Source organism: Erpetoichthys calabaricus, chromosome 4 (assembly GCF_900747795.2).
Source record: "Erpetoichthys calabaricus chromosome 4, fErpCal1.3, whole genome shotgun sequence".
Taxonomy (NCBI): domain Eukaryota; kingdom Metazoa; phylum Chordata; class Cladistia; order Polypteriformes; family Polypteridae; genus Erpetoichthys; species Erpetoichthys calabaricus.
The window spans coordinates 129256513-129269365 of NC_041397.2; the positions used below are offsets into that span (position 1 = coordinate 129256513).

General features: G+C 39.1%; 1 protein-coding gene across 2 annotated transcripts in view; it reads right to left on the reverse strand.

Moving 5' to 3' along the window:
* Positions 1-735: 735 nt before the first annotated feature.
* si:dkey-100n23.5 (uncharacterized) overlaps positions 736-12853 on the reverse strand; it is a 667944-nt gene continuing 655826 nt past the window's right edge. For both annotated transcript variants that reach the window (XM_051926134.1, XM_051926133.1), the window contains one exon: positions 736-2297. In XM_051926134.1, coding sequence (XP_051782094.1) covers positions 2130-2297 — 168 coding nt within the window. In that variant the 3' untranslated portion in view covers positions 736-2129. The remainder of the gene's footprint in view (positions 2298-12853) is intronic.

The window sequence follows — 12853 nt, forward strand, 5'->3', positions numbered from 1 at the left end:
TATGGCCTGCTTGCGATGGTTTATTGTCCCATCCAGGGCTGATTCTGGCCTTACAACCTGAAATAGACACACTCTCTCCTTGACTCTGTACCAGAAACATGAACTCTGGAAATGGATGGACAGATTAAAAATATATAAAGAAAACACTGAGTTGAAGGTGCAGTGTATGTTTACATCATTAAATTAAGTTAAAATATCTAATTGAACATCCTAATCGTGTGTACAGTAATCCCTACAAGTAACTTTAACTGCCAGTCCAGAAACATATGATATGACCCAGATATTAAAAGCTGTTGACATTTTTGAAAAAGAAGGAAATTAACATTTTTCAAATATTCTAAACTTTATAATATTATTGTGTTATATAAAAAGTAATACATAAACTAACTAATGGAAGTTGGAAGACAAAGCAACTTGGAAAATGCCATAGCTGCCGGATTGAAATGTTCTTCCTGCATTAACAAATAAAAGTATATTTACCTTGAGAGTACATTTTATTTTTTATTTTAAAAATTTTCTTGTTAGGCCTTTTTTCATTTCACAGTGCTCACCGAGTTTGGTAATACCAGTTCAAATGATGTAATTCAGGCAGATCTTAGACATTACCGCAAAATATCTGGGAGATTTGAAATCAAGAATATTTACTCATATATGTTTCAGATTTCATGAATGCATCAATGAAAGTGGCAATTTGAATGACATTGTAAAAGCAACTGTTTATTTATTTTTTTTAACGTTGCTTTGTCAACCGTGGTATTGGTATTGATTATCTTTTTTCATGGACATTTCTATTCAGGTATGGAAAAGCAACGTGTGAAAAAGTGAGCTCTCCTGAGAATCCGCAGCAAAGTTCTAGAAGGAGCACAAGCAGACACGTTCAGACTATTGAAACTCAATCAGTTCTCTCCAAGTGAGTAATGGACTGACACGTGAAAGTGTTAAGTGTAAATTAAGAATGCAATGAGGTGTGAGGCCAAAGAGGTGGCTTCTGCAGATGAACCACTTGCCTTCATTTACGCTGCAGTTTTGTATCAGCTAGTGGATTTTTAAAAAATTAATTTCCTTTATCTTTATGTGCTTTTAGAACTTACCTTTGTGGTAGATAGTGTGCTGGCCATCTCTCTTAATTCTAAACTGCCACAATGTACAACCAATGATAGTACCAAGTGTGGTGTTACCCGCAGTCTTTATTTCACAGAATTCATATGGCAAGTTTACTAAACATTGATGACCAGTGTACCAAAGGCAGGCTTGAAAATGAAGCTTCAGGGTAGAAATCAGGTCAGGCCGCTGTGGGTCAACGCCCTTGTTGACAGATACAAGATGAATCAGTATGCGTAACTGCTGTTTGTGAATTTAACAAGCTCACAAATAGCAGAGGCTAAAAAATTTGGAAGATCATTGTTCTGCACTGGATGGACTGTCAATGCTGAGCACCTGAAATCCATCCAGAAAAGAGGGGTCAGGAGGTGTAATTAGAAAGATTTGATTGCTTTGACTTATCCAGCACCGCAAGGGGAACAAGGACCAACAATAGAAGGTTAGGAAGAAAAAAAAAACGTGGACTGGTTAGAAGATTAAGCACACTCTCAAAATTCAGCTGTTACTGAAGGACAAGCCATTCGAAAATGCGACTACAACCGTGAAAACGGTATCACAAATAATTAGGAAGCATGCCTCATGTGTTTGCTTCTTTTCATACTGATAAATGCTCAAAATGTGTTTTTAAATATTTGACCACAAAAAATTATTATTGCACGTTTCTGTGTCTTAAACAATGTGTCTCAAAAATACTGAATACCCACACAGGAACAGGTCAAGCGTCCCTCATCCTGAAGCCAGCAAGTCCCGGCCCGCACACTCCCTCTCGTTTGCTCGCAATCGCTCTGTTCCAATCTAGCCAAACCCACCCCCACCCTCCGCCTCCGGAACTCAGCTTGATATGTCCTCTGAATGTCTGATGACTCTGCAGCGGCATGGGGGGCTGCAGTTCTCTGACATTAAATATTAAGAGCTGGGAATTAATAATGAAGGCTGACAGCTCGTCTCCAGTGTCTCCCAGGCTGTCCTCTCCGCCGCACACAGGCAGCTCGCACTCTCGCTGGTGGAGCGGTGCCACCAATCACGCATCACGGCCCCCTGTCCTTAAGAGTCATCGCTGGGGAGTAGAAGAGCACAGCAGTATCGTCGTCTCCTGAATCTGAGGAATCTCCTTCAGCCTGGGGCATGTAGCGCACTGACCCAGGTCGGTACTCCTTTATCAGAGTCCTGTCACAGAAACGGGAGTGAAGAGCCAGCTGCAGTGAAACAAGGGAAAATAAATAAATTAAATAAATAAATAAACCATACTCTTCCTGTGCCAGTATGGCCACTGCTTTCCTTGTGTGACCTACCTTTCCTTACACCCTTGGGATTTTCCACTCTTCTGCATACAGAATAGAATTTCAGTGAGGAATCAACACTGTCTCTCTCTGTGTTTCTCCCTACTGCAGTGACAATGTGATTTGCCAACTCTTGCATAAAAGCCATATGTTTCATAAGATAACCTGAATTGCAACTTACTTTGTGAAGTGGATCTTTTTTTTTTTTTCATTTATACGCAATAAGCAAAATGATGAAAGAATCCCTAAGTACAGAGTATAAATGTTGCACAGCCTCACTGCCATCTTTCCTTTCAAGAACAAAGCTGTGTAAAAATATGACTTGTACAAAAAAAAAAAAAAAAAACAATTAACTAAACTGTGCCCTATCACTTTTATTCTTTAAAGCAAAAATTCTCAAAACTAAAAGAAATGATACTTAGTGAAAGTGATATAAGCACAAAAGCAGGGAAACACAGGGAGAGAGAAGAGGTTCAGGAAGCTGATAATTTCAAAGTAATTTGTGTGTCTTTGAGGAAAAAAAAAGCAACTTCTCCATCTACAGAAATTAAATATTATTACATCTCCTAAAAAGTCTGCATATTTAGTTTTACTATATCCTGCTGCTACCATATGGGTTCAACAAAGCCCTACTAACAAGAGGGTGCTGCGAAACTAACAGTCAGTGTCCTATAGCCATCACACATAGCCATCTCAGCCTCTGATGAATGGAAATTTATGTGGACCTAGAGGAACTCCATAATCAGAATTCACATCTAGGACCTATCCAGAGCTTCGGCATTTGATAGCATTTGAAATGAAACGTGAGAATTGAAAGTAGCAGTTTCTCACCAGTCTCTGCATTCTTACACAGTAATCTGCTCCCATGTCACAGTTTCCTGTCCTTTAGAACAGAGTGACCTTGCCTTCCCATTATTCTCTGCACTAAATGATACCAGTTGAATTTGAGGCCAATTACCTGGAATTGAGCGAGCCTACTATATTGTCTCAAAGAAAAAAAATCTAAAATCTACTACACTATAAACTTGTGTCACCATCAGAAGTCGCTTAGCATCCAGATGGCCCACATTAACTTTGGTTAGGGTGTAATGGGGAAATTTTCATCACCTATTTACACAAATAACTCTTTGTTTTGGTAGCTGTGTAGGTCACTGCTGTCATCATATAAGTTGGGCCCACCACTCATACTATATAGTAGGTACTAAAGCAAAGTGACAGTGGCCTTACATGGAAAATTAGACAAAAGGCAACGGATCTTAGCAAGGGCAGAGACAGGAGGAGGAAGAGTGAGAGCATGAAACACTAGATGCCTTATCCAAAAACCTGGGGCCCACTTCAGAACCAAAGACTGAAACAATATGTGTTCAAATGCCCGCACTGCACCAGCCTTCTTGCTAGTTTCATACTACCTCTTAAAACTGAAGTATAGAGCATTTCTACATACTTTTCATCCTAGCTCAGGAGCAAATTATTTCAGTACGAATAGGAGATCATGGTTGGAAGACATGAAATAGACTTTATGATTTGCATTTACATTTAATCAATTACCAGATGCTTTTATACAAAGTGACTTACAAAGGAGGTCAACATAATTGTGTAAACATCAGTCTAGGAAAAGTGCTAAGGGGCAAGGATACAAAATTGACTATCACAAGTAAGGAGCTCTAAACCAAACGGAACCCTACAAGACTATTGCTCTTCTCTTAGCTACTAAGAACGTAGCATCAAAAACTATTATCAGTTCCACAGATATTCACAGAACAAGAGTCTTCAAGTGCTATTATTATTCAGCAGATACCTTTATGCAAGGCAACTTATAACATTTGATATACAATTCGTTATTTTTTTTTTTTCCAATTAGCATCCAAAGCCTTAACTAGAACTCCATATCAGAATCCTTATAGAACTGCCTACAGTTTGACAAGACACATTTATGAGAGCAATGCCCACTCTTAATATCATGTACATGGGTATAACTATTAATACATTGTGATAAGAATTAAACCAAGACATCATAAAGATTTGGGGCAGCCACCCGCATATTGCTTTCCCAGCTGCAAAAGTTGATTTTTTAGTAGCACAATGTGCATAGTCCAGCGTCCACAACAGAACTGATTAAGTGGAGGTAAGATGGTGGTTTTAAGGGCTATAAAAGGAAATGATGTCATCTATGCAAGAACCAGAAGTGACATCATCAGAGGTGCCGGAACCTGGCAGGATTTCCCGAGAATGGTCTGTAAGAGACTGAGAGAGACAGTCAGTACACTCCGCCACCCCCTGGTCCGATGTAGTATTACAGTTACTCAAGCCCTTTAGCTGCCTCCTACTTGCACGTGTGTGACAACGTGTAAATATGGTCCCTGCAGCACACAACAGAGTCTTTGGCTGCCATATTAATAAAGTTTTTCCAGTATACAAGACATGCCACACAGTCATATATTTTTACCAGGTTTACCACCAGACATGTTGTCTAAATTAACAGACTCCTATGAAACACCTCAAACATTTTTGAGGGAAAACAGAATTGTTATTATTCATTTTTAGTTGGGCTAGTGGTCAGAGTGTTCACTGAAGTACCTCATCATAGGCATTCAAAAAGAGGCTGAGGTACAGAAAGCATGAAAAATATTCACCCTCTTGGACTTGGTAAGACTTTATAGTATTTTAGTATGAAACCATTATATTTTTAACAGAATTTTTTGCAACTATCAGTGTAAAGTACTCTACAATGCCTAAGTAAATAATATCCAGACATTTAAAAAAACAAAAAAACAAAAAACTTAATCAATGGCATACATATTCACACATCCCTGTGAGCAATGCATAAATTGACAGTGGGATTTTTGCCCGTTTATTCATGGTAGAATCAAGCTCCATTATCCTGGATGAGGATCATTTCTGAAAAGCAATTTTAAGTCATCTCACTTATGCTCAGTTGGGCTTAGGTTTGGGCTTTGACTGGTACACTCCATGACATTCATGTTTGGTTTTAAGCAACTCCAGTGTAGCATTTGCTGTATGTCATTGTCCAGCAGATCATCTACCAAATCCCAATGCTCTTGTATACTTCAGAAGCTTTTACCTAAAATCAAAACTTAAGAAGTGTGCATGTGTAGGCAAACGTTTTAAGTGTGCCATAAGTGTGATCTATTTTCCTATCATCTTTAGCCAACTCACTTCTGTCTCTGAAGACCTGCCCATTTTGGATGACAGAACTAACTGCAGAATTCTTAGAAATGTTGATTAACCTTAATCCATAAGAAAGAGTAAGGCATTACTTGTTGTAATGGAGTACTTTTACTGGGTAATGGATTGACTCAAAACAGTCCTTCCACCTCCTGATAATGTTTTCCCATCCTTGCAATAAACAGTTTGAACAAGGCTCAATTTCCCCTCCTAAATGATATGTAAGACGGACCGGAGGCCACTCAGTAGTGTTATCTATAAGTCTTTGAAACATTTTCCCAGTATGAATTGTTGCCTAGGTAGCTGCTTATATTTGATCGATTCTTTCAACACTGGAGTCAATCCAAGACTGACAATCCACAACCACCCTCTGGCCACCATCAGGTGAAGCCTTGAATATGGCCTATACTGAATGTAAAGATTAGACCTTGCTATGAAGGCTCTATAGGTACAGTAGCTGGCATATGCTGATTTTTGTCATATGTTTCCAAGAAACCTCATCAATTAAACTTTTTATAGTACTGTTCACTTTGAACAACATCAATCTATATTACATGATAGATAGATAGTGTAAAAGGCGCTATATAGCGCCCGACCCGGCACAGACTCAGGCAGAGGCATGTACTTAAATAAAACGCTCTTTATTATTTCTTCAGCTGTGGGGCACGCCTTCCCCGTGTCCCACAGGCCCAACACAGTCCCAAATACACTAACAAACTCTCTCTATATCCACCTCAGCACCACCACTCCTCCACAGGCTTAGTCCTCCTCCTCCCGACTCTGGCTCTCTCGAGTGGTGGTGGCTGGCCTTTTTTATACCCCACCCGGAAGTGTTCCAGGTGCTTGATTACCTGGCCCTAATTGACCTTCTGGGTGGGGCTGACGAATCGACCAGCTGGGCTGGAAAGTCCATGCAGCTCCCCCTGGCGGCCATCCAAGCCCCCAACCAGGCTGTGGAGGACTCCATCTCCCATGGAGCCTTGCGCCAGGTTGGGGAATCATCCTCCACCAGGGAGGCTGCCACCAAGCGTCCCGGGGGAGGTACTGAGGTGCCCATGGTGGCTTCCCCGGAACAGATGCAGCAGGGGCGTCCCTGCCGGGCATGGGACCCAGCTGTCCTTCACAATAGATAGATAGATAGATAGATAGATAGATAGATAGATAGATAGATAGATAGATAGATAGTACTTTATTTGAAAATTTGGATGTCACAAGTCACAGTGATGTATTACTGTAAAAGGCCTAAATAAGAAGGAGTCCAAGTAACATTTTTTGACACAGGTCTGCTGAATAATTTTTTGCTGAAAGTATTTCCATAGATTGCATTGTTCCTAATGACTATTAATTTTGTCTTCATTCTCTACCCTTGCTAATACCTCCAGTGGGTTGTGAGTACATCCAATAACTGTCTTCTTAATCGGCGTCTTGATTTGGTGGGCATAATAAATTGCACTAGACTTTACAAAGTTATAGAACATGTAAAGGATATCACTGCCCATATTAAACAAGCGTAGTCAACTCTAGGCAACTCTGAGGTCACCTGGAAGATGGTTACATGGTCTGAAGAAACTAAGAAAAAAGAGTCTACTCTGGCCTTTCTTATATAGTTCCTCTGTGTTACTAGACCATTTGTGTTGTACATAACAGGTGTGGCACGTATGGCTGGGACGCCTCTACATGGGAAGGTTGGTTAACCAGAGCATTACCTACCCGGAGCGCTAGGTGGCAGCCCCCCCTAACTTGCAGCAGTGCCTCAGACTCTTGCAGGGCTCCATGGAGTTTGCTGCAGCCCTGTTGGGTTCAGTGGGCACTGTCAGGGGGTGCTGCAGCTGCTGTTGAGCCCTTAATTGCAGCACATCCGCCAGGTCCCAGAAGTGCTGCCAGAGCTAGGTCAACGAGCACCTGGAGCACTTCCAGGTGCCTTATAAAAGGAGCCAGCAGCCACTATTCCGGGAGCCAGTTGGGTGGGAGAAGATGAAGCTTGCCAGGTGGAGTGGAGGAAAAGAGAGAAGAGAAATGTGCTTTGTGTTTTATGCTATGTTGGAATTGAGCTGTACACGTGGGAAACGGGGGAATGCATTTCCCACAGGCAAAAAATAAAAAAGTGTGCCCTGAACTTGTGTCCCATGTCTGTCTTTGCCAGGTTTTGATAGTGGTGCGCCCCCTGGTGGTTCATACAATATACACAACTAGTATAATTACAAAAATGATATAGCAAAAGAATAAGGAAAAGCTTCCATTTACAGGAGATCCAAAAATAAAAAAGATCTGACCACTCAGCCACTCAGTCTGTAAAGCTTGTTTAATTAGTTAATTCAGTGCCTATAAAAAGCATTCACTCCTTTGGAAGTTTTATTTTTATTTTTTACTGTACAACATCGAATCACAACAGTTTAAAAAGTCTTTTTTGACATTAATCAATAGAAAAAGACTCTTTAATGTCAAAGTGTAAATAGAGATCTGTAGAAAGGGTCTAAATTAATTATAAATATAAAACACAAAATGATTGATTGCATTATTATCATTCCTTTCAATATGATACACCTAAATCCTCACAGGAGCCAATTGATTTTAGAAGTCATATAATTAGTTCAGTGGAGATCACATGTCTGTAGACAAGGGGTTTCAATTGATTCTGGTATAAATGGACCTTATCTGGAAGGTCCAACTTGTGGTCAATCAGTATTGTGGCTTGACCTATGCAATGAAGACAAATGGACACTCCAAGCAGCTCTGCAAAATGTGATTGAAAAACACAAGTCAGGGGATGGATATCAGAAAATGTTCAAGTCACTAAATATCCCATGGAATCCGTTAAATCAATCATTAGGAAGTTGAAAAAGTATGGCACAGCTGTAAATCTGCTGAGAGCAGATTGTCCACAAAAGCTGAGTGACTGTTGAAGAAAGCTAGTGAGGGAGAATACCAAGAGACCTATGAGAACACTGAAGGAGTTACAACTTACAATGGATAAGATTGGAGACTGTTGTGCATACACCAACTGTTGCTTATTTATTTTTATTTTTTTTTACCATTTGCAGCTTTACCAAAGAGTGGGAAAGAGAAAAACACTGTTTAAAAAAATGCACAAGACATCTTGGCTAGAGTTTGCACATGGGCAACTCTGAAGTCACCTGGAAGAAAGTAATAATGTCTGATGAGACCAACATCGAGACGTTTGGTCATCAAACTAAGGTTAGGTCCACACTACTGTTTTTGTTTAAATACAAAGACATTAGTCTCCATTTTCACCTATTGTCCACAGTACACTGGAGTTATTAACCCCGATAATGGAGAATTTTGAAAATGCTCTCAAGGGCTGTGCATTTCTGAAAATTCTGTCTCAGCATTGCAGTGGGGTGGGTGAAAACAAACAGATTTGAAAACCCAGACTTTATTCACACTAGGAAAAGTTCATGCATATTACGTGTCCCTTCCCTGATTGGATCCTCCTCATTGCATCTTCTCAGTCACTTTGCCTGCCTTATAGTCATGTGTTACTCTTGATAACAATCCTACATCATCATGTGTACAATGTTTTTTTTTTCTTTCTGTGTGTGAATGCAAGCTGCAAATGAATGTCTAGTGTGGAGGGCACAGTCTCTTCTCGTTTCTGCCAAATATGCACATGCCTAGTGTAGGCAAATGGTTAGGTTATAAACATTTATGGTCATGTTATAGATAGATAGATAGATAGATAGATAGATAGATAGATAGATAGATAGATAGATAGATAGATAGATAGATAGATAGATAGATAGATAGATAGATAGATAGATAGATAGATACTTTATTAATCTCAAGGGGAAATTCACTTTTTTTTGTTTTTAGATACTTTTTTTTTGATATTGTGGGTGGAAATACATTTGTGAACACTGTGCAAACGCTAGTATGGCCAGAGATCAGTTTGGTTTAATGCCATGTTTGACATCAGCCAAACACATCACCTCATCAAAAACACATCGTTCCCACTATGCAGCATGGTGACTGCAGTACCATACTGTGGAGATGCTTCTTTGCATCAGGTCCTAGAAGGCTTGTGAAGATGGAAAGTAAAATGAATGCAGAAAAATACAGATAAATCCTGGAGGAAGAATCTGATGCAGTCTGCAAGAAACCTGCACCTTAGGAGGAGATTTGTCTTCCAGCAAGGCAATGACCCAACCATAAAGCCAAAGCTGCACTGGAAAGGCTTAATTAAAAAGTACAATGTAGTGGCCGAGAAAGAGTCCAGATCTCAATTTATTTAAAAATTTGTGATTGGATATTGAGAAAGGCTGCTCACTCATGATCCTCATGCAACCTGTCAGAGTTTAAGCAATTCTGTAAAGAAGAATGAGGAAAAACTGCAATGTCCAGATGTGAAAAGGTGATAGAGACCTGTGTATACAGATTTAGGACTGCTGAATGTGCATCTTCTAAATAATGACCTGAAGGGGGTGAACACTTGCATGGTCAATTATTTTGTGTTTTATATTTGTAATTAATTTAGAACACTTTTTAGAAATGTGTTTGCACTGAGACAGAATTTTTTTCTATTGATCAATGTAAAATAAAATTAGATTCGCTTTGATTCAGTATTATATAACAATAAAATTAGAAAACTCCTAAGGGGGTGAACCATTTTTATAGGCTCTGTAATTAAGTTCAAACTCATCATCCAGACAGTGGTTACTGCTGATACTTTACAAGTCCAGGGGTCAGAGTCTGATTTTTGTCCAAGTAATTTTGTAGTTTTCATGTTTTTTTTTCTCCTAAAGGTTTCCTATCACATTCCAGAAATGTGGTTACACTGATTCAGAGTAAATTAAAGTTGCTGTATGTGTCTCAGTTTGCTTTGAGATAGACTGGCATAACTCCCAGGACTGATTCTTACTTTGCACTATTGGCTTCAGGTTTAGATTCCAGCTCTGTTGCACTCAAGTGGTGGAATGGGTTGGTAAAGAAAATCAATGGATCGACACACATTTATGTTTTCTCATTCGGTACATAAATCAGTTATTGTTACTAGATGAAACAAAACCTTCTTCATATGAAAAAGTCCTTTCTTCATTTAATGAACTCTACCTAATCACTGCTGCAGTTCACAAGTGCACTAATGGTTGGAAATTTGATGGATTAAGTATTGATACCTATGAAGACCTGGAACTTGCCCCCATGTATCCTTCTATGTTGTTTTATTCATCTGTCAAATTAGGACATGCTCTTTAGTTATAGATGCAGATGTATGTTCTTATCTTCACAGTTTCTACAACCACTATGTATTTTTTGCATTGTGGTGACCAGAATTCTACCAAGTACTCCAAATACACAGTTTGTATGGGATTTTATCATTATGTTCTCCAATTCGAGTTTTTATGATATAACTCTAAAATTTTATTTGCCTTTTTAATTGCTTCTGCATATTGCTTGGAGGTTGTGAATATTGCATCAATGTAAACCACTAAATCCTTTTCAGAGATTACTTCTTGTAAATCTCCATTGCTCATTTTCTATTTATAATTAATTTTCATTTTATTTGCATGTAGCATCTTGCACTGGTCTAGATTAAACTGCATTTTCCAGATTTGTTTTCAATTTTGAAGACTTAAATTGTTTGCCTTTCTCTTTATTTTACTTTACATTAGTTTTGTAAATTCTTCACATTTCAGAAGTTTCCTTATATATCTCAACCTGACACATTATTATTAATCATAAAATGTAATGGTTCTCACAAAGATCTGTGAGGAACTCCTGTGATGACCTCCTCCCATGTGCATCTCTTTCTCTTTTTTGTCCTCTTTATCTGTTCTCTGTTAACCAACCTGAAATTAAGTACCATAAGTTGCTTCATATGTCAATGGCTTTGATACTGAACTGTTCAAAAGATTTTTTGAAAGGAGAAGCAAAATATGTTGAATGTTTTCTTTTGTCTACTACTCTTATTGTCTATTCAAACATTAGGATACAGATCCACAAAGTTCCATGAGCACTGACTAAGTGGCTTTGGAGTAGCAAAAAGGCTTGCCTCTGGTTCCACACAGGTTTACATATGGCAAACTGTATGAATGGTTATTTCAGACTGTTCAGGTTCAGAGTTTTATAGTTCTGGAGTAAAATCTATACAAAAATTCTACAATGAACTGGAAACCAGTATATTGAAGCCAGCTGAGGGGTATTTAGTTTTCTAATTGTCTCTAAAATTAAACTAGTCTTAAAGGTAGATGATAGGGATTCAGGATGCTGTTGCAACATTCATATGATTCTTCAAAGTGAATGTTCACAAGTGTCAATAGAGCCAACAACAAAGTGTTTGCAATTCAAGAAACAAAAAAAGGACTAGGATTTGTCTACTGGAAGTACAATATTAGTTCTGCTGTTTAGTTGATGCCAAAAGTTAGCTAATGGCATGAGCTCCTATAGACATTTTTCACATTACAATAAGACATTCACATTGCCCAGTAGGCTAGCAGCTGCGTCATTCCAGGTACTAATCTGTAAATTTCTATGTCAAAAGTTAATGACCAAAGCAGGCTTCTTAGGTGTTGTGACCCTTGTGGTTTTTCCATTTAATTCCCAATGGACTATTTTAGTTATACCAAGCCAAGGAACTGATTACAAGATTCAGATTAGCATATTCCATTTAAAGTCAGTAACAAAAAAAGAACTATTTTCCTGACAAAATTAGAAGAGGATTTTACAAAATCTTTCCTTTATGTCGTATTTGTATAAAGTCCACAAGTGGTACAAAGCAGGGGTTCACAAGGTCAGTCCTGGTGTACTACTGTAGCCACAGGCTGTTATTTCAAACAGATCCACAGATCAGTGGGTCACCTGTACGTTTCAATAATCTTTTCTTATTCTGTATTTAAGGATCAATAACAGCAAGGAGCAAGTCCCAGCAAAAAAAGTGATCCTATTTGATACAGCAAGGGAGAAGTCACGGCCACAACATAACACCTCATGTGGGCTGCTCGCATCAGAACGGGACTGGCAGCTGAAGGTCGTCCTTGGGAGCCAGCTAAAAGTTCTAAGAAACACTGCAGTAACCACTCTCAGGCCAGATTTGGTCCTGTGGTCTGAGTCAACAAAACAAATGGTCCTGCTAGAATTAACTGTTCCCTAGGAAGATCGGATGGAAGAGGCCTTTGTGAAAGTGAAAGAAAGCCAAGTATGAAGGGCTGGTGGGTGAGTGTCAGAATGGTGGATGGTAAGCCCGATGTGAGCCTAATGAAGTGGGCTGTAGAGGTTTTGCAGGCCAGTCTCTATACTAGGCCCTCAAGATCTTTGGAATTGCAGGACTGCAC